This window comes from Crassostrea angulata, chromosome 7 (assembly GCF_025612915.1).
Source record: "Crassostrea angulata isolate pt1a10 chromosome 7, ASM2561291v2, whole genome shotgun sequence".
Classification (NCBI taxonomy): domain Eukaryota; kingdom Metazoa; phylum Mollusca; class Bivalvia; order Ostreida; family Ostreidae; genus Magallana; species Magallana angulata.
Genome location: NC_069117.1, coordinates 44,865,678 through 44,888,060, shown reverse-complemented (window position 1 = coordinate 44,888,060; position 22,383 = coordinate 44,865,678). Strand labels below are relative to the sequence as shown.

The window sequence follows — 22,383 nt, the reverse complement described above, 5'->3', positions numbered from 1 at the left end:
AATTTTACACAATGTACAATGTATTTTACTAATTGTTCAAAAACATGCGCAATGAAACCTGAAGTTGACCTCACTACACCTAGACTTATATGTTTACCTTGACGTTTTACATTAATTAAAGGGGCATGGTCATGATTTTGGTCAAATTTTATTTTTCTATTAATAGTGTTTATAATGCTTTAAAAATGCATTTCTAATGGTCAACCAAAATTTGAGTGTCAGTCGTAGAGTTATACGCAAGAAACAGAGCTCACAATTCTTTGTCACGTAAACAAGGCTCGAGCCCTAGCTGTTTTGTTTACATTGGTTCAATATACTGGTAAATGTTCTTTTTCAAGCTGATTTCTTTCTTTTCTAATTCGTTTTGAGCATAAATAGATAATACCTAGCGTTGATCACTTTCATTTTGGGTCAAAAACTGGAATTTATATTTCTACATTAAAAATGTAAACAAAGCTTCGTTTACATGACAAAGAATTGTAAGCCATGTAACTCGTTTATTACACGACAACTGACACTCAAATTTTCGCTGACCATTACAAACGCCTTTCTGAAGCATTGTAAACATTAAAAACGGAAGAAAAAAAATTTGACCAAAATCGTGACCATGCCCCTTTAAGAACCTACGTCACTAGATTGTGATTCAAAATTTAAATGTTTTGTCAAATTGGTTGTATCAAATGATTTGTTTGAATGTCCTCATGGCTCAATGGTTAAAATATCAGCCTTGTGAACCGCAGATCAAATCTGGCTTGGCCTTTTATTCACATTTACTTAATTTAATTTTTGAAAAATTTTTTTTTTTAAATTGCACATTATTTCTCACTTATCAACTTGTATGTATGTCTTATTCATCACACTATCTTTCATAATGAATTAATTTTCTGCTGATTTGAGAAACTATTTTGGGTGTCATGAGCCACCTTTAATAATGAAAAGAATAAAAAGCATTTCAAATTGGGTTAACCTGAGCAAGATTAAGTCACTGGGAGATATTCATGGTCTCAAACTGGATTTTAAATAGATCTACTACAACCTTCACATTTGACTTTGAAACTTGGTTCAAAGTACCTGCACACCCTTTCTACAAAAACTATGACGGATGACCCAGATAGTTCCTATGCTCTGAAATAAAACTTTTTGCATGGTCTGATATGACCTTGACCCAGAAACTTTGTTGAAGGCCACTGCACACCTTCTCCTAAAGGCACTTTGGGAGTGAAGTATGAGCCAGATTTAACCAAGGGGTCAGAATGTGATTTGGACAAGGATTTTTTAGATGACTCTGCCATGACCTTAACCTTAGGCCTAGAAACCACAAAGATCACTGCACAAAGGCACTCTGTGGGTGAAGTATGAACCACGTTGGACAAAGTCGAAAGAAAATATGCCCTTGACAAGCAATCTCAGATGGAGAGACTGATCACGATAGGTCACATGCAGAACAAGGACCTGATTATCTTCTAATATATATTGTGGTAAAGCTTTATTATGCATTTCTTATAGTTTAACGCAATCTTCATATTAATATCAAACCCTTGTTATAGATAGATGGATATCATCAGGTATATAAAAGACACAAGATATTGTTGTGTATGTTGCCTAGGGGTATTGTGTCATATGTTTTAATAGTTTTTAGTCACCAATTGCACTTGAAGTTATGACATGTTGCTTTCATCATTATGTGTAACCAAGAAAATTGGTGACTGTGTGTTGTGACCCACATCTAAAATATTTGTTTTTAAATAGAATTGATATTCAAAACCGTAGTTTTTTCAATAAATGTATATCTAAAAAACATATACTATTATTATCCAGAATTCAATCATCCCTGAAAAACTAGAAAAATAAATACCAGGACTGAGAGTACATTTGTTCAAGACAAGGTTATTCTAAGCAAAAACAAACAACATGTGTAAGTACTTTTACATAGCCCTTTATTATTTCAATGAGCTACATAGTTTACAAGCTGAGATTTTTCAAGGTCACAAATGAATAAAACTAATTTTTCCACAACAAAAATCCCTCTGTGCTCATCATTACATTTTTAATAGCATTCTTTGGCTTATATAATCAACACACCTATCATCATAAGACTGTCTTCAAAACTGACGCAACATGAATCCCTCACATACTGATAAATATGTCAAGACTCTCTCCGCATACTGATCACGTCAAGTTCAGACAGACTCAATGATAAAACACTCATCATGCTTAGTGTCCTTGGACAATATGTGAAAACAACTAATAAAAAAAAGAACATGTGAGAGGGAAAAAACAACATCTAAATACATTGATATATATACTGTCCACACATCACATACTTAGATAAGGGCGAGGAAAGGGCAGGTTACCTACACCCGAGTCTGTTAGGGGAGTAGAGACAGAGCCTGGGGCAGGACTCAGCTCATCCCCTCCAATTTCACATCCCATTTCTCGGCTTGGGGTGCTGAATTATCTCCGTTCACATCCTTCCTGTGAATGTCTTTCCCTTCCTTATACTTCTGTCAAGGTCAATGTAACAAGATTTCACATTTCTTTAAGAGCTCAAAAGTTCTGACAACTAGAACTCAATAAAACAAATCCTTCATAAAATCAATCACACACCTTAAATGTTAAAATTGACCATTAAAAAGTTTCACAGAGACCCGATTACTCAGTTCATTCACTGTAATGTAAAGTGTCTTCGAGTTTCATTTGTGTTAACACTTTTCTTTATCATCAGCAATAGAATAGCGGAAGAACTGCTAGTGTCTAGGTATGTAAAATCACCTGTCACAGTGTATGCTTATTGAATTTCTTTACAGATTTATGACTATTTACAAAGATTCCATGACATCTGTACAAATTCAGCTAGGATATGACATCACACTGATGATAAACAACAAAGCTCAACATTTTGACAGACCTCAGCAGTATGCCTTACATTACAAATAAAATATGTGGAAAAGCTCACAATAATGCACATCTGTTACTCCTATGAAGTAAGTATAAAATTAAATGTATAAATATAATAAAATTTGATATAACACAATAACATGCCCAGTTATAATGCTTTTACGATTTATTGGGATGTCTCTCCCGACTGTGTTACTTCAGTGGCGGGTTTACTGTCCGGTTCCCCACCATTGGGAGATGGAGAGGCTTTCTTTTCAATTGCAGCAGTTTCAACTTTAGCTGGCAAGTTTTTGATGCTAGGCTTGTTCTGTGGATTAAGGAAACTCTGGGCATGAGCTAACAATCCTTGTCTCTCCTTAGCTTGTTGGGCTTTGAATGCAGACCCTGTTTTTGAGTTGTTTTCTTGTGGGGGTGGAGGAGGGGCAGGAGTTTTGCCCTGGGGACGAGGAGGTCGAGGATTGCTTGGCATCTGTCCTCCAGGTCGTTGTATTGGGTTTGGAAAACTTCCTTGGCTTGGTGGAACATTTGGCCGGAAATTGGCAGTATTCATCAACATTTGTGGTCGAACAACAGAAGCTGTAAAATTGGATAATTTGATAAAGATTTAATCTTAAGTCCATTATAATCCTCCATTAATAATTTTGTCAGGAAATGTTTTCAATAAAAATTTACCTCCAGACTGCATGTGTTGACCATATGATGGATTTATCTTCGGATTAAATTGGGCTGCATTAATGCTGTTGTGAACTGTATTGTTGGTGAAATTGTATCTCTGATTTCCAGCTCGATTTTGCAGTTGATTGGTACCAAAGAACTTTGATCCCCCTTGTGACTGTTGTACAGATGATGCAACACCAAAGTTCGTGCTCTGTGGTGGTGACTTCAGCTACAAAGAAATCCCAATTTGTTACTTTTGACAGACTGCTTATTGGATAGGTACAAGACCTCAGATATCTAAAACCTACAAAATCAACCTACTCCCACTACCCATTCAATAAATACAAAGTTATAGCAGCAAATTCTGGCAAGCTTCTAAATATTGTAAAGCAATGGTCAGCAGAAGTAATCTGTAGTCATCATTTATTAGTTTGACAGGCCAAGATTACTGCTGCTGATTAGGAGGGAAGAAGTGAAGGGAGGGCTTACAGGTGTGCTCTGAGGTGAGACTGGAGTCTGGCTAGGCTGCTGCAAAGGGTGGCTGAACTGTGACACTTTGGAGACGTTTGTCTGATGCCCCAGACCCAGTGCCTGCTGAGCTACGGCTGCAGCTGGATTGGAGGCCTGAAGGGGGAGACTGAGCCCTGTTGCAACTGGATTATTGGTCTGATTTCCAAAGGTTTGCATGGAGAATTGAGGTCCTGCTGCAGCAGCTTGCTGCAGCGCTCCAGATAGTATGCAAGCTTGAAACATCAATTGTTCTCCGCCTGTTTTTCTATTTCCATTACCCATGGGCTGAAGTAAATTATGTGATTGATAAAAGCTATGCACACGATTCATGCCTTTCTACAGGGTATCATTTTTTCAATCAAGAATACACAAAAATCTCAAATTAATTAATAACTTAAACTTTTTTTTTTCCAATTTTTTTTTTAATTCATCAAATTGTGTACATTAGAATTGTGGACGGGCATTTCTGGCAAATCTACGACACCACTCCTTTGTTACTGCCTTTACTACATGTATGTACATGTAAATGCTAACATGACATCAGTTTGTCAGAATGTCAAAGAAGTTATCAAACAATCGTATGAAGGGACATGTTTATTTTACATGCAAACTGTCACCTTTGAAATGAACTTGTAATTCATGCAATGTATAACTGCTTTTGATGCAAATTTTCATATATATATACATGTACAAGTACATTGGTGTTGTGTTGTGCAATAAATATGAACTTAAAATCAATTTTCTATTTCTACCTGTACATATTTACATATACTCCAATGACTTACAAACTATACAAAGCCTATGCATGTAATGGCAACATTGGTACCTGAATATTATTTGATTGTGGCTGATTTGAGAAGAAACTTTGCTGCATGGGTTGCTGTGACTGTTGATAAAAGGATGAGGTTCCTTGATGAGGCTGCACCCTAAAATATTAACATACATATTTTAAATTTAAGGAAACAAACCAAATCAGTGAGCTCTGTACACTCCTGAATTTCGATTACCAACATGCAGTACTCTGTAACATGTTTTACCAATTACCAAAAAAAAAAAAAAATGTTTAGTTTCAAAAAATGCTACATCCAAGTCATTTTATTTAAATATAATCAAATGCTCAAGTGCAAGTGTTGTCAAACCCTGCAGACAACTGGATATTGTACACTGACAAAAATACCTTTGTTGAACAACGTGAGAGTTGAGAATCTGTGAATTATTAACATTCTGAGCAGGCTGTGTTAGATTTCCAAACAGTGTGCTGGGGTCATACTGTATAAAAGACATTTGTGAAGGCTGAAGAGAGGTGCTGTTCATCTGCTGTCCAAACTGCAACGATCCTGTGGCCAAATTCTTCGGAATTGTTCCTATAAATGGAAATTTTTACAATTTTTGAAGTGTTTGTCATTATTTCTTTATTCCTATCATAGATAGCATATACATGTTCAATTTTTTTTTATTAAGGAACATGAATTTACCATAAGCTGTGTTTTGATTGGGTGGCTTGATGGAGGTTGACATGAGTGATGAAGTGGCTGACGACACCATGATGGTGTTCTGTTGTGGGGGCGTTTGTCCAAACTGAGCATGCTGCTGCTGCTGCTGTTGCTGCTGTGGCTGTGGTTGGTTCCTGTTGTATGCTGACAACTGAGACATTGGAAATGACTCCTGAGATGGGGTCATGAACAATGACTGTTGACCCATAGGAGGAGGCTGCTGTGACAGACCATACCCAAAGTTTGACTGGTTCAACTACAAATGACATGAAGTAGATATACTGGTTATTACATACACACACATAACATTTCAATATCCAAGTTTTTTTTTTGTTTTTTTTTTTAAATTTCTCTTTGTTTGCACATTTATACTTTATATACATGAATAGAACTTACCCTTGTTTCTTGTTGCAGAATTTGTGAGGTTCCTATAGGGAAACTCACAAAGGGATGTTGCGAGGAAAGCATGGACTGAAGAGATGAACTTGGGTCCTCTGTTGGCACACCTAGCATACCTCCACTCCCTGCACTATTTGACAAGCTGTCAGATTCCAACTGAGACTGTAGCTGTTGAGGCTTAACCTACAGAACAACATATTAAGGGTTAGATCACTTCTGTTTAAAACAATTTGTTCCTTTATATGTGTAATCATCACAAAAACACAGGATTGACCTTGCATACGTTGGTCTGCTCCCCATTTTTGCTGTCCATCGAAGCATCCATAGATGATGAATTAAATGTTAATGCATCCTGCATTCTTGGAGATAAATTCTTAGATGCACCTCTGCTTCCATCATCAGCTACAGACATGACAACCGATTCTATATTTAAGCCAGAACTGTCAGGACCTGCCAAATTGTTGTCTGAGCTAAAGCTATGAAATGATGGGGCACTCGCTAGATCCGTTTCAGAAGTAGCAACTGTGTTCCCTAATCCAGCAGTACCTGGCATTCTATAAGTACAAGAAGAGAACATGAAATGTAACAAATATTTCATTAATACTGTATAACTTGAAAGTATGAAAAAAGGAAATGCAGTCAAATATGGGTTCATTTCTGATAGCTGAGTATCTAATGCTTTTAGTAACATACACATCAAAGACAGTTGTTTGATCACTTTCCCAGAAGGTTTTGACCGCTGCTATTTTGGAGTTCAGATCTTGGGCTGCAGGAGAAGCAGGCCCAGCATTGTGGTCACTGCCCGTCCCACTAGACAGTGACACTGTGACAGGGGAACCCTCCTCTGCTGTACTCGTCTTCTGCTCAGATTTATCAGGAAAGCTGGTGGCCAGATCATCATCATAGATGAAGTCAAGCTTGATCTCATTGGACTCATCCTATAAAACAAACATACACTTTCAGCATTTCATGTGACAGAAAAAGTGACCAAGCTCACATACCCCATGCTTCCCCATTACTTAACAAAGCTACATTAACAAATGGCAGGGTACACATCAAAGAAACAAAATATTTCAAAAAGGGGCATAACTATTAAACTCTTGAAAAATCATCACATCACAACTTCCTGCAAATATGCACGTCTATACTTGTTGTCTTTAACAACGACACAAGTTCAAAATGGCCAAAATTCACAGAATAATAATGGATTTAGAAATTTTTACCAATTAAACAGGTCTCATTAATACCTAGTAAATTTCGAAATTTTGTGAAGCGGTTTAAGAGAAATTGTGCTAACAGAAACAGGACTAATGGACTGACTAACAGATCAAATCATTATGACTGCATACTGTACATACATGCAAAGCATCCAAGTATTACAATCTTTATACAATGATATTCTTAAATGAATTGAAATAATTGATTATGATACACACTCTTTTAATGAACTCCTGTCATTTCAAGTTTTGCTTACCATTGTTACTTTACTGAAGCTTGGAGGAAGTTGAATAGGTTCTGGTTTTTCAATAGCAGATGCATTTCTGGCTTTATCTTTCAGTGACTCAGGTTTCTTGATCGCTTTAATCCCATCTGGCTTTTCCATAGTGTCTTTTACACTGACTTTTTCACTTCTAGTGATCTGTAACAACATACACAATTTTTGAGAATTCATGAAAATATACTTTCATTTTAAAAACTGCATTTGAAATATAGAATGTACATGCACACTGTACCATTCACACAGTCTTAAGGTATATTCACATTCAATTTATCAAGCTATTATATATATACTGCCTATTACACATACACATACCAGTAAATAGCATCACAGTAAAAAGTTGTGAAAGCAAAGTGATATGACTTTTCAACCCCCTGCACTTCTCAATATTCTACAATATTCCAAATTGTTTATAATGCAATTTGTTGTATAATGTTACAATGTGTACCTTAGGTTGCCTCTGTGGTTTAGGTGATCCAAATGAAGATTTCTCTGCATTGGAAAGCTTATCATCTTCAGGATGAATTGCCTATTAAAACACAATGAATTATTTAAACAGGGCTTTGGAAAATTAGCAATGGCAAAGGTAATTGATAATGTAGATTATATAAAGCTTGTAATATCATTTCAGATTGTTTCTTATTATTCAACAAATAAGCACAGACAGAATAAACAAATTAACACATGTAGAGAAGATTAGTCAACAGAAAAGTTACACATTACACTTAGAATATAAATAAACAATATCAACATGCAGCTAACTGCTTTATAAAATACACAATATGATTAACAATGGTATGAAACAAGCACGCATGAATGTACATACATGTACATCTATACTGTATGTACATAAACATTAAGCATGAATGAGATTGACCTCTTGGGAAATCTGGTAAGTGCAGAAAAAAATTGATATCCTTACTTTACATTGAGTTCTCAAGTGATGGGTCATCGAGGATGTCTTAAAACATATTTTTGATAAATTAAGCAGAATTCAGTGAATTTCAAAACTAAACAAAACAAAAAAATATCCATGCAAACTTTGACTATATTTTTGTTTTGGTTGATTGAACTAAAAATGGTACAAAAACGGGGGGTGGGGCACATTCGTCACCTTCTCATTCTTCAATTTATTTTCTGCACTTGGGGAGCTTCGCGTGGATGAGCTCGCAGAATTAGGTTGGTCACTAACATCAACTCCACTATCGTGGTTTTCTGGTTTCTCCACAGATCCAGTGGCTGTTGCATAGGAGATGTGAGGTTTAGCACCCCACGCACTGGCTACAGGTAATGGTGCTGTCACCAAAGATCCCATGGAGCTGCTCTGGATAGTCATCGAACTGGGTATCTGTGTGGTTGACACTTGTGACATCGTGTTCATCATTCCTAAAAGGGATAGACACATAACCTTTCAATTTTTTAAAACCACAATAATCTATGCATACTCTGTAACTACTGGTAAGACTTGATTCACAAGTACATGTATAAAATATGACATGAATTTAGGAGACATTTACCTTTCTGGTCTGCAGTGATCCCCAAGCCGTCTGAGTGAGCAGGAATATTGTTGGCCAGTTCATTGTCCCAGTTTTCAATCTTCATTTCAAACCCCTTGTTTTCCTTCCTTTCTTTCTCCATCTGTTCCTTTTTCTTTGCCAGTCTAGGAGGTAGTTTGCTGGTTTTGTATCTTGGTTGTTTCTCCACACTTAACACTTTGGCATGAGCACTTTTCGGTTTGACAACAACCTGCAACATTTCATGATCATTAATAGAAAGAAGGGCTCTGCCTCATAAAACTCTAATTGAAGACAAAGTACATTGAACATGTTCATGCATTTAGAGATAGAATGTTAAATGACTGTAGGGGCCTAGAAATGGATGTAAAGAAAGAAAAATATATATAATATGGTTCCACAGTATATTGGTAGATGCCATCAGATCGGTAGGTGATGAATATTGTCATCCGTAATCAGTGTGTAAATTATCATTCCTCATTTGGCAAACTTTTCTACAATGAAACCTGGTTACATTGAAGTTCCAAAGACCTGTGGATGGACTACCATGCCCTTATTTTGTTAAGTTCCTGTAATGTATTTGTGCAAATAAAGCAAGTTTGCAGTTGCTTTCATGTACATGAATTCTGTTTTCTTAGACTTCTGAGTGTATAAATTGAGGTATTATACAAAACGTATGTTTGAGAACAAAAAACCATGCCTTATATTGGATTGTAAAATCAAAGATATGAAGTTAAATAACCAATTTATCATTAAAGCTGTAAACATTTCATCATTACAAACACTTAGAGTTAATCTATACAGGACAAAATCATTTAGCAATTTCAAGGTTTTGTTACAAAGGAATTTATTGCAACACCAATTTTTTTCACATGGATTGGTTAAGAATTCTTCTGGACACTTAACAAAACTTCCCCATACTATACGCGTTATCTGTATTTGCAAAACAATATATAAACAAGACTGAATGTACCTTATACACGTTGTAATTTTTTTTTTTTTTTTTTTGCCATCAGATCGGTAGGTGATGAGTATTGTCATCCACAATCAGTGTGTAAAATATCATTCCTCATTTGGCAAACTGGGTTTTTTTTGGGTATAAAATTCAATCAAAGATATAGTAATTGCATGAAGAATAAGTACCTTTGAGACAGATTTTTTGGATAGTTCCTTCTGCTTCATAAGTTCTATTTCCTGTTGTGCTTTCTGCTTACTTCTAATTGTGCGCTTGGAGGTGACCTCTTGAAAACCATCATTTTGTTCGAACAGGAAAGCAGGGTCATCATTGGTCACCTCAGGAACCTCATCAATTACAACCACACCTAGAAAAATACAACAGATTGATAATGATCCTAATTCAGTTAAGATAATCAGATACTGAATATCATAAGTAATAACTACCCTAACACATGTATTTTCTGTCAAAATAAAATCACTATTAATATACATGTACATATGAAAATTCAAAGAAAAAAGCTGCCATCAGATCGGTAGGTGATGAATACTGTCATCATAATCAGTTAATAAATTATCACTTCATCCTTTGGCAAATAGCAATATAATCACTTTTATAAAATGTAAGGACATGAAATAAACACAATAACCATACTTGCGTAATTGTTGATGTCTATGTTGGCTAATGCATTTTTCTTTTCCTCCATTTTTGCTGCCTTGGAGACATCACTAAGGTCTGCTTTCCTGCCATACAAGTTTCTAAATTTGAGTTTTCATATTCATCTCTGCCAATTTTGATCATTCATCATCTAATCTAAACCAATAACTAGTTTACTTACTTTTGATCGAGACTGTTGTTGATGGCAGATTGAATAGCATTTGGATCATCAGGCACCACTTCACCTACACGGTATACATTACTGTCTTTCTTGTTGGAACTGTAAGGTTTACGGGGCCCATCTCTTTGATGACCCCTACTCATCCCGTTTTTTGAACCGTTTTCTTTTCCAGCACCTCTACCTTGATACACATCTCCATTAGATTTCCAGTCACCATTTTGTCCACCCTTTCTGCCTTGTCTTTCATTCTGAGGTCTTTGACTAGAAAACTTTTTCCCTGTAGAATCTCTCTTGTCTTTGTCCTTTCCCTCATTTTTTGTTTCCTTCTTCTCCAACACATCACTGCTCTCCGATGCAGTTTCCCATTCCTCTCCCTCAGGAATTTCCTGTGAGTTTTCCTTGTTTAGCTGTGGTCGCTTAACAAGGGAGGTGGTGGGAGGGGCACTACCACCACGACCTCTGCCGCGGCCACGACCACGTTCAGCACCCCTCCCCCTCTCGTTTAAACCCCCACGTTTCTGAGCAAATCGTGGAGGTGGGGGATATCTTTCCTGTCTTCTGTTATCTTTCCTGAAAGAATTATTGTTATATCTAGTAAACTATCAATCATATACATGAATCCAATAAATCAATAATGCCATAAATGACAAAAAAAAACATTAAGCAAGAAAGAGAAAAGTTTAAAGCTCTAAGATGTACCTAGGTGGGCCTTTTTCTGAGACCTCTCCCCCGTCCCTGGGTCCTGGACGACCCGATCCTCCACCTTTTGATGGGGCTGAGTAATTTCTTCTATCACCCTTATCTCCAGATTCTCTCAATGAGCCTCTACCTCTTCCTCTCATACTAGAGGATCCTTGATTAAATAATTGTCATAAATATTAAACAGCTTGCTGAGCATAAATTTTAACTTTACATTCTATTGATAAAGTAACTGGTTCTTACCTCCTCTCCCCCTCTTTGATGGTTCACCTCTGGGTTGGAATGATCCTCGACCATTTCTAGATTCCCATTTCTCCTCAGATGACATTTTTCTATTCATTTGACCATCATCAGTTTTTTTGTCATCCTCCAATTGTTTGTTCCTTTCTAGACTGTCCTCTTTCTTAGGATCCATACTTTTTGCTCGATTTTCCCAACTGAATGGCTTTGGTTCTGGAGCAGATTTTCTTTCTCTTTGATCTCTCATTCGTCCAGAATCTGCCTGCTCTCTTGCGCCTTCAGGTGATCTGGATCCTTCCTCGCCATCATAATCTACCTCCTCAGCTTTTTCTCTCCTTCTCTGCATTTCCTCTTCTAATTCTAGTTCATCCACATGATCTGACCATTGGCCACCAAATGACTTGGATCTGTCTGTCCTGTAACTACCCCTATCACCGCGCTTATCATATCCACGGGGATAGCCATCTCTACTTCCTCCTCGACCACCTCGAGTAGAAGTGCTTGCTGACTTGCTTCCCCTTGAGACTTTGCCACCTCTGCCCCGTACGAACTCACGGGCTCTAGAAGACGGCTGTCTCCTCTCCGATTTGTCTGCGTTGTACTCTTCACGTTTCTTTTTTAATGGTGGTTGATTTCTGTCAGATCGTTTCTCTCCTTTTCCATCATCTCGCAAAGGTCTATCCCATGCAGATGGCCTGTCTTCACGCCCAACAGAATCTTCTTTCTCACGTCTGTCTTCTTTTGCTTTAGATTGATGTTTATCTTTTCCAACTTCATCAATTTCACCCTGATCATTTCCTTTCTGTTGGTCTTCTCGTTGCTTTGACCTTAGAAATAAACCAAATTTTTTTACCACTGTTCTTACTTAGTACAAGAAATGCATAATATGACTTCTTATGTATGACTTATCTCTTTCCAGTCTGGTATTAACTTTCTCAAGTCTGGTATTATCTATAAACCTACCTTTCTTCCCTTTCTGCAGTCTTGTTTTCTTTCCCAGATTTAGAATCCCTTTGCTGATCCTACAGTAAAATGTTTCATAAGATAAGTATACTCTAACAAACTGATTTACAATTTTCTTTTTATGAAAAGTTACTTCAATAATCTGTTTTACCTTGTTTGACGATTTGGATTTGGCATCACTCTGTTCTTTTAAGTATTCAGCTTTCCTGTCGTTGGTATTAGATAAAGGTCTTTTCAATGTTATTAAATTGGACCTTGGTGGAAGGTTCTGTTGAGATTGTTGAGCAGAAATTGGTGGAGGGCAGTTTGGATACTCTCTCTCTGAAAGAACAAATTCTGTTTTGTCAGACAATTCAATAATAGTTCCTCAACAAGAAGACTCTAGATCCAATTTTAACTGCTACTTACTTTCTCTGTAGGATCGGCCTCCTTCATCTGTAGGCCATGGGTGTTTAGAACGACCTTCTTTGTTGCCGTAACCTTTATGAGAATGAGAATGAGAATGAGAGTGAGAGTGAGAGTCGTACTCTTTTTCTTTCCTACTGTAGTCATCTCTTCTGTTATCACTTTTATCTTCTCTCCTTTCTTTCCTCTCTTCATAATGGTGATCCATTCTATCCCTTAGATCTTCTTTTGACTGCTTGTCTTCTTTCTTTTCTTCATTTCTACTTTCCTTCTTCAGCTCCCTACAAAATTGAAATTGTTATGAGATTTTCTCATAATAGGAAAAAAATTTAACATAATATTTTCTCAGTTGAAAATATACATGTATAAACATAAATATACTTTGGTGATGGTGTGTATCTGTCCTCAGGTGTGTCATCAAATGGATCCCTTTGTAATCTTGGTGCTCTTTTCTCAGGTTCTCTAGTATCATATTCTAGATCCTCTTCAAAGCTTCGATCTGCTCTGTGATCCTTTTCCCGTCGATCATGGTCTCTCTCTTGCCTTCTCTCATAATCCATCATTTGTTTTTCATACTCGGGATACATTCTTTGATCAAAGTAAGGTGGGGGACCGCGTCCATCAAATTGAGCGAGATGTGGAGGCATGGGATGATAGAACTGTCTTGGGTCTCTTTCATATGCTTCTGTTCTTCCCTCTCCATCCTGTCCATCGTTTCCTGACCCATGACTGTCATTCCTGCGTCGCATTGGTGGGTACATGGGCATTCCTGTATTAATAGAATGATTTAGCTTAGATTCACTTCTGAAACGATTAATCAGATAGTATTTTCAAACTTATCTTTATTAGACAAAACTTGCATATTGTCTACTGACCCTGCATGTCAACTGGAGGTCTTCCAAATGCATATGGCGGCATCTGCATAGAAGGATGCCAAAACCAGGGAGGGGGTGGTCCTTGTCCAGGTCTCATCTGTGTCGGGTGAGGTTGTGGTGAAGTAGGGGTACCAGGGCCTGTCTGTCTAGATGATGTAGGGGGATGCTCAGAAGAATGCTGCTTTAGAAATCTAGGTGGTACAGATCCTCTTGAACTTTTTCCAGGCTACAAATACCTCAAAGGTTGTGAAATTTGCAATTTTTTCATATTAGTATAATTCAATAAACTTAGATGTAATGTACAATTTTATTTCCATCAACTTGACTGACCTCTGAGTGTTTATGTTGCTCTTTATGCGTTTTGAAGTCCTTCTCACTACTCTCTGACGGAGTTCGACTAGATCTCCCACCTTCTGATCTTCCTTCTGACTTGCTGTCAGACTCCACATCCTAATTCAAACAAGAAGGGAACATATACAGATATTTTTTTTCAGCATTAAAAATTGCTACAGGTTTCCACTCAAGTAAAACAAATTAGAAAAACACTTCCATATTTACTTACCCTATCATCTCGTTTCTTGCTTCGCTCGTCCAACAGTCTTAATTTTTCTGCTGCTGCAGCTTTACGATCATTCTCCATCTTTTTCTCCTCGTCTTCGCGTCTTTGGCGAGCTCTCTGAATTGCAGTGGACATTTCCTCTGTTCTCTGCATGCGTTTTTCTTTCCAGTGCTCCTCCTCCATCTCATCCTTGGTCTCATTCTTTTTAGGAGTCTGGTTTGGACTTGGACTGGGTCCTGGACTCTGGGGACTTTGAGGGGGTTGAGGTGGGGTCATCTGGGGATGAGAATAAGGTCCTGGGGCACGAGGACCTGGAGGGGGTACTCCATACTGAGGATAGGGAGGACCTCTAGATGGGGGTCTCATATAATCAAATGGAGGCATCTGCCATCTCTGAAACACATGTACCATATCGATTATTGACATTTCCATCAATGACAGTAAATTACATTGAATGAGTCACAGTATCTAAATACATATACATGTTAATGGGCTGTTGAAAGGAAGTTTTAGAAACTTTAAACATTTCCAAAGCTTAAAGTTCTTTTGTTCCTAAACATCAGAAGTGAACGAGACGTGTACCCTTATTATTAATGTTTAAAATTTTGAAATAAAATGTTTAAAAATACACCTCAGCCTTTAAACAAATTCAAGGTATACCAAGATAGGGATTTGTATTCAAAAGCTATAATAAACAAGGACTTAATTTTGTTATAAATTCCCCTTACCCCATCCATTCCCATTGGAGGTCTTCCTCTGTATTGTGGAGGCATAGGTCCACCTCCCCAGGCCTCTCGGGGCATTGGAGGGCCACGTTCTCCCTACAAAGAATACACGGAATTACATACATGTTATTCCTAATCTTTCAATGCTAGGCTATAAAATAGAATGCAAATGAATCAGCTAAAAGAGCAAAAGAGTCAGTTACAAACCTTGCCACCATCCTCGTCATCATTATAGTCATCTTTCTTTTCTCTCTTTTCACCTCTTCTAGATCGGGGTTTGCTACCAAAATAAACCACACCATTTTATAAAAACATTGCATTGAAGTTGCAAATTTAACAACCCTGCATAAACAATTCAAAAATTCATTCAATATCAAGCATCTACTCACCCATCTTTATCATCGTCATCATCATCACTGAAGACAAGCTTTTCACTACAAACATAAAATTATCAAGTATTATACTACAATTTACAAATTTTGTTACCTTAATTTTGAAAACTTCCATTTCCATAGTACACTTACGAGTAATCAATTTCACCCTGTGCACCAGCCCATCCTTCATCTTCCTGATCAAGTCTCAGGTTATCAAACTCTTTCAGATCTTTTTCTGAGATGATGGCAGCTCTTTTATAATCATCACTATCAGCACCAACAGGGGGTCTTGGTTGTGCTGGCATAGGAGGAGGATGCCGAAACCTGCTATTAGTAATATGATGGATTATCAAAACAGTCTTGAAATGCATGCAACTACATACATGAGATTTCTCAAAGCTACATATGGACTTATTATTACACCAATTTTACCTTTGATCATACGGATAAGGAGGTCTTGGCATTCCTTGGTAATTTGGTGGGTAGCCAGGAGGGAATCTGCCATACATCTTAAAAAAACAAAATGATGAACACAAATAGATTAATGATCTAATTTTTGGCATGAAAGGATAGTAATGCACTGCAAATATAATGTGAATTCATGACAAAACAGCTAACTTACATAAGGAGGCATCATCCGATACTGAGGTGGCATTCCCATTGGAGGGCCCATAGTCATGGGCCCTCCAGGCGTGGGGCCCGAACCAGGCCTTGGAGGCTGGTTGGGAAGTTCCACTGGACTTGAGGTCTGGGGGCCATTCTGTTGTGTTTCTGTCTGGCCTTGGGACGTAGGCCCTGTTGGTGATGATGGTGAATCTGGCTTGTTTTGCTGCTGTTGCATGGCGCCACGTCCACCTCCTTCTCTCCAACTCGCGACATCTATCAACATAAATGTACATATATGTATAATATGTTTACCAGAATTCAATGACATAAACTACACATATTTGAATGTATTCATGCTGGAATAGGTGAATTCATGCCGGCATAGGTGAGACCTACTTTGTGGTCGCAAACTTGGCCCTGGTCCATACTGAGTATCTTTTCCTTCTTCTTCTTTCTTGCCATCTTTTCCTTTGTCTTCCCCTGATGATTTTAATGTTGGAAATTCCTCCTGCTCAATAAGAAAGCAACACACTAAAACCAAGTGTCAATGGTGCTTAAACAGCATTTACTTCTTACGACGCTACTGATCAATCATGTGCAACATTTAACGGACTAGTATGCATGTACATGTACTTGCAAGACCCACATCCCTTTCCCAAACATGAATCCATAAATGAAAGTCAAACAAAAGCAATAATTTCTAAAATATTCTTTGTAAATTTTGGCCATAGCTTGGGTCAATTGGGTTTTAAAGTTTATATCAATAAAATAAGACAGCTATACATGGATCTAGAATCATCTGCAATTCACCTGTATAAAGATTTACTAAACTGACCTGGTAAGGTGAATGTGGACCAAGAGGCCTGCCCCTCTCTCCAAGTGCTACACTGCTCCAGGACTTCGGTGCCGAGTTTGTCCCCAAAGGTGCTGCTGACGATGTCACTGTTGCACTGCTCCCAGCAACAGTTGTCTTAAAAAAAGATCAAAACAATACAATGCAAATGATTGGCTTCTTAGTATCAAATAACAAACATGTATCTTTCTACTGCCGACAACTTTTCAACCAAGGAATTTTAATGTCTTATTTCAATATCTGTGTTAACTTTTAAAGAAACTTTTAAAGACTTCAACTTTAGGCAATTATTTTTCGTAAAAAACACTTGTTTTTATTAGTTCTTTGTAAATTTTTTAGCGCCTATTTGAAAAAAATGATACACAATATTCAAATTGGAGAAAAATATTTTGACAGGGCTGTTAGGTTGGTTACATGTTGCATTTTGGTACATAAAAACAATTTCTACTGAACCCTTAGCTAAAATTTTTAGTTGTCTGAAAGAATCCTTGCAACAGTCTTTAGACCTACCTTTGTTGTAGATTGTGCGGATGGCGCTGCAGTAGCCTGCGATGGCTGCGTCGATGGCGGCTGACCTGTTGGTGCAGTCGTCTTCTCCTGTTCCTTTTCCTTGTTGCCCCATCCTATGAAAAACGATATGCAATACTCAGATTTATCTTTATATCCAGTATTGGGCATTTTGTTCCAACTTTTTTTTTTAGCATTAAACATAAATAATGAATGAATTGGACCTTAAAGCATACAAAGTTACTATGTTTTTAAATTCAATCATGGTTTTCTTTCTACCATTTATACTAGTAATTCACACATACAACACTTTAATCATGAATCAGGCCAAAATAAATTAATAATGTGTTTCCTATTCCAGCTTGAAAAAAAATAGGGTAGGTAGGTAGGGAAAACATTTTATTTTATTTAAACATTTTATTTTTGTTTTTCACTTCAACAACAATAAACAAGTTGGAAAAGATGAGTTTATTTTTTTCTGCCAAAAGGGCGGCTTACAACTGGCAATTTTCCCAGAGTATAGCAGTCATTGGACAGAGGAACAACAATGTGCTTGGCAAGCACGATGCCATTTTCCACAAGAAATCGCTGTCAAAATAAATCTTTAAATTGGTGTAGAATATGTGTTTTCTCAAACACGGAAGTGACTAAGATAAGAATTTCTAAAAGTAAAACCGGAATAGTTGATGTCCGGATTAATATATCGACGATAAAATGTTTAGGGTCGGGGCATATTTTTAGGGTCGGTCGGGGAACCGGAAACACACAATTAATTTATCTACGCCTCATTCCAATTGTACACACCTGAACCTCCTGTTGGAACTAAGTTGATATTTGGATCGTTTCCGCTATTTTCACTTTTCAAACTTGGTAAATTAGCCGGGGGCGGCATACGCCGCATGCTTGCCACTTTACCCAAACTTTGCAACCCATGCTGACGTTGTACTGCAGGGAAAGATAAGATACAACATCAAAAAATTTGAGTTCATGCAGGAATTGATAAAATTTTACCACAACTATTATTTACATGTTCTATTTAATTGACACAAACTACAAAATGTCCTGGATCAATTGGCACTGCTGATAAAAATCTGATGCATAGTTTGCTCTACCATCTGATCAAAGCCTACCTTATACTTATGAATAACACAATAATGGTTTGCTGATAAATACATAATGAATTTGCTACACAATGATTGGTGAGTAATTTGGCCATGAGTGCGGAAGATAATGGTTTATCAATTTGTTCAATTAGGCTCTATATTTACTGTTTAGGCCACCCAAAGTTAATGACTTGGTTCTCAAAACAATTTTGACACAAAAAGATTTGGAAAGGCAGAGGGTTTTGTTTTTTATTTTCATAAACACATTAAAGTGAAACTCAGTATTTATAAAATTTTTTTTTTAAAAACATCCAAGTTTTGAGGTTTAGAAAGCACTATGCAACAATTTAAGCTAAAGAAACTCCCTATCATGTGCCTTTCAAGTAAAAAATAATTCCTTTCAAATCCAGTTCTCTGTAAAATTAGATTGACCACCATTTGTAATTCAGTTTAAATATAGATATATTGTCCTGCTTGTTGATAATGATTTCAAAACCTTTTCTTGGACTGAAATTGACCAAAAAGAATGAAAGCCACAATTTAACCAATGAAAACAATAACCCGATTTCTCATTGAAGATCACTTATTGGTTGCAGAAAATATTCTTGTGGTTTATATACGTGTAAATACATGTAATAATCATTTTCCACATTAAGATGCATATTTTATCAATCATTTTAGAACTAAAGTGATTGTAAGATTTAGATACAGCTAATCAAATTAAAAAGATATGTCAAGTGAATTTATAATGTAAACAATAACAGGATTATTCAATGGACACTCTCAAATATTAATTACATATGTTTACCTGTGCTTTTCTGTGTTGGTACACTCTTTCCTTGGTATATATTGTTTATATTAAGCGATTTGTATTTGTTCGATCCCTTATCACCTCTTCCTCCTATCCCAGAAAATGTGGACATCTTGCCTGTGCACTCATTGAAGATTTTCTAATCACTTAGCCTATGAACGAACCGCTTAGTCTGAAAATAAATGCATCATTGCATAAATATGTGTGTGACCCTATCTCGAACATCTCCAAACTTGTTTGTTTACTAAATATGAGAGTTAAGTAAGATGATAAACTTGTCATTCTGCAAAGTTGGACAAGAGTTTAAATTCGAAGAAAAAGACATCTTGTCCTGAGCTGACAGGTTTAACCCTGTTGATAAACAAAGGAAGTTGACAACTGTCATATTGCTTTCTTCGTTTAATAAAGATAATATAACTCTATTCTGCATTTTACATACAGAAACAGTTTGGTTTACATGCAAATCTTCCTTATACAGCATAGAAGTCTTTTTGTGTTCTCCAAGTTGAACAATAGACGTCAGATCGAAAAAGCATCATGGTGTCTGCAGCGTTTACATACATTAATCCATTGTTTCAGCACAAACTAACTTCATTTCAATAATTATTTTCATCATATATTACTATTTTTAAAATCTACATATTTTGCAAATAAGATATTTCCCATATAAAACTTTACTCAGTTACTATGACGCGAAAAGAACGCAGTTACCCATGCATATAGAGTTATAGCTCCATCAATGACAGGTCCTCGAAATCGTGCAATATATAGCAAAAACGAAGAAATAGTTAGTACTTACACGGGTCCGTTCCACTGGGCTATTGTTGAAAACAATAAAAATTTCTTCAGGCGTTCACTGAAGAGGGCGATGGTAAAGATATTCCTCGGATTTTACCGATGGTCGTGAATAAATTCACTTCCAAGATGGCGGTCTAATAATTATGAATATGCAAATGATTTAGTGATGTCATCCTATCCCACAATTCAACGCGAATGTTAGGCGGATCGAAAACCACAATGACAGTAGGCTAGATACATTTCGCACGATAAAATGAATAAACAAAATATATCAAAAACACTTTTCCATTCACCCAGCTTATAGAAGTATTGTTTTACATAACTTTTTTTTAAAACCATATCTATTACAGAGTATTATGAAACAAAATGTTAAATGATGAACACAGACATGACGTTTAAATAACATTATGTTATCGTTATGTATGTCTCTGACCATGATACAGAATCACTTTTGGAATTTTAAAAACAAAATTATCACCCCTCAAAGTAAACCATGTTAAATAATATTGAATTTTTTATTTTTTATTTTTTTGGGGGGGGGGGGGGTAGTATATTTGTTTAAATATATATTTAGTACAAGCAGCTAGAGAAATAAATAACATTTAGACCTATGTCACTGCTAAAGTTATAGTCTAAATAAACTATAGTAAAAAGTTGCACATAAAGCCCCCCCCCCCCTCCACCCATTTTTATAAAGGGCAAACAACTCTTTTAAAAGTTTCAAGTTCAAAAAGTTTATTAAAATGACTACACATATACTGTATATATACAGTCTTCTGAATTTGGTTTACGATCAGATGTTAACATGGGTATTTTTAAAGCTATCTCAAAATTAGAAAGTCAGATATTGAGTTACGATCGAACAAGATAATACTTTTGAAATTGTTTATTTTGTGTAAACAGAGATCGAGTAATGTTATTGTTAACATAATTATGTGTTGTACTGGTATAACTTTCAATCAAGTGTCGCTTTCTTCTGGTGATAATATATTATTTATCAACACATCGAATCATTATATAAATCTTGTTTGCCACGAGTCATTTTGTCAAATAAATGGAAATTCCAATACAGCTCCTGTCACATTCTCACGATTTTGAGCTACGATATTGTACGAATTCAATAATAGCACTTATTCGGGGTTCATCGTAAAGATATTCGCAGACTCTCTTCCTTTCTTCCTTCCACTTCCTTCATCTCAGGAAATCGCCAAACGCGGCAATTGTTTTGAGCATGTTCAAAACAATCGTGCCCACAGCACGATTTTTAAGTATTCGTAGACTTTTGCACGACACTCGCACTGCACTCGTGCATATAGTCGCAATAAATCTTCTACATTCGTAGGAAACTCGCGAAACTTCGTAGTACTTACGATGCTACGAATATCCTTCAATATACCCCGAGTATTCTACGAGTTCATGCGATTGTTTCTCGAGTCTTCCCCGAGAGTCCTCCGAGTGAGTGGGAATTCGATTTGATGCGAATACAATACGAAAACAGGCGATTAGGGGCGAGTGCAATACGAGAACCTTGCGAGTGAACTACGAGTTAGTACGAAAATAGGAGACTAGTTAGTGTTTTGCAATAGTATTCTTTGTGATGACTAAGTACATCGTTTAGTATTACTGAACCTTTTCTTTCTAAATTTTACATATACTTGTAATTTCTTCATTCTAAAAAAAATGAATTTTGTTCTCCATTGATAATCTTATTCAGGGAATAAATCAAACATTACTGCTGCCTCTTTCATGATTATTTAAACAATTCATGAACTTAAACAATATCACACTCTTCTTGTTCGTTTTTAAATACAGTAATAAACGTCCGTCAGCAAATAATGAAAACAATTTTACTGAATATTATTCTGATTGCATTATTCATCTTATGTTTGATATTTAAAAATATTTCCAAGTAAGTATTTTATGCAAAAATGCAATCATTAATTTGTGTAATAATCACTTTATAAATTAACACACCAGATATATAATCGTAAAAACTCGTGTTTATTCGTGGTAATATCGTGTATCAATCGTACAATTTCGTATTCATTCGTAAGAGTATCGTATAAGAATCGTATTCCATCTTACCTACTCGTAGGAAGATCT

General features: G+C 36.4%; 1 protein-coding gene across 7 annotated transcripts; it reads right to left on the bottom strand.

Annotated features, from left to right (window-relative positions):
• Nucleotides 1–1,920: 1,920 nt before the first annotated feature.
• On the bottom strand, nt 1,921–20,438 carry LOC128191963 (protein PRRC2C-like). Of its 7 annotated transcripts, none has more exons than XM_052864349.1 (38): nt 20,282–20,438; nt 19,480–19,654; nt 18,373–18,513; nt 17,572–17,684; nt 17,044–17,178; nt 16,605–16,719; nt 16,225–16,481; nt 16,035–16,111; nt 15,753–15,929; nt 15,618–15,662; nt 15,436–15,508; nt 15,232–15,324; nt 14,507–14,896; nt 14,275–14,394; nt 13,945–14,170; nt 13,451–13,838; nt 13,073–13,350; nt 12,816–12,985; nt 12,665–12,723; nt 11,705–12,528; nt 11,462–11,615; nt 10,763–11,332; nt 10,579–10,682; nt 10,113–10,291; nt 8,973–9,201; nt 8,570–8,841; nt 8,378–8,416; nt 7,904–7,984; nt 7,432–7,596; nt 6,651–6,895; nt 6,232–6,511; nt 5,955–6,140; nt 5,541–5,814; nt 5,243–5,429; nt 4,892–4,991; nt 4,045–4,350; nt 3,571–3,784; nt 1,921–3,474 (listed from the first exon to the last, which is right to left on the bottom strand). In XM_052864349.1, the coding sequence occupies exons 2-38, from the start codon at nt 19,592–19,594 to the stop codon at nt 3,065–3,067; spliced, it is 7,791 nt and encodes a 2,596-aa protein (XP_052720309.1). In that variant the 5' UTR covers nt 19,595–19,654; nt 20,282–20,438; the 3' UTR covers nt 1,921–3,064. The 7 variants fall into 7 exon arrangements, with proteins under 7 accessions (XP_052720309.1, XP_052720312.1, XP_052720313.1 ...); XM_052864352.1 differs by having other exon boundaries at nt 6,241–6,511; XM_052864353.1 differs by having other exon boundaries at nt 10,579–10,667.
• Between the last annotated feature and the right edge of the window lie 1,945 nt (nt 20,439–22,383).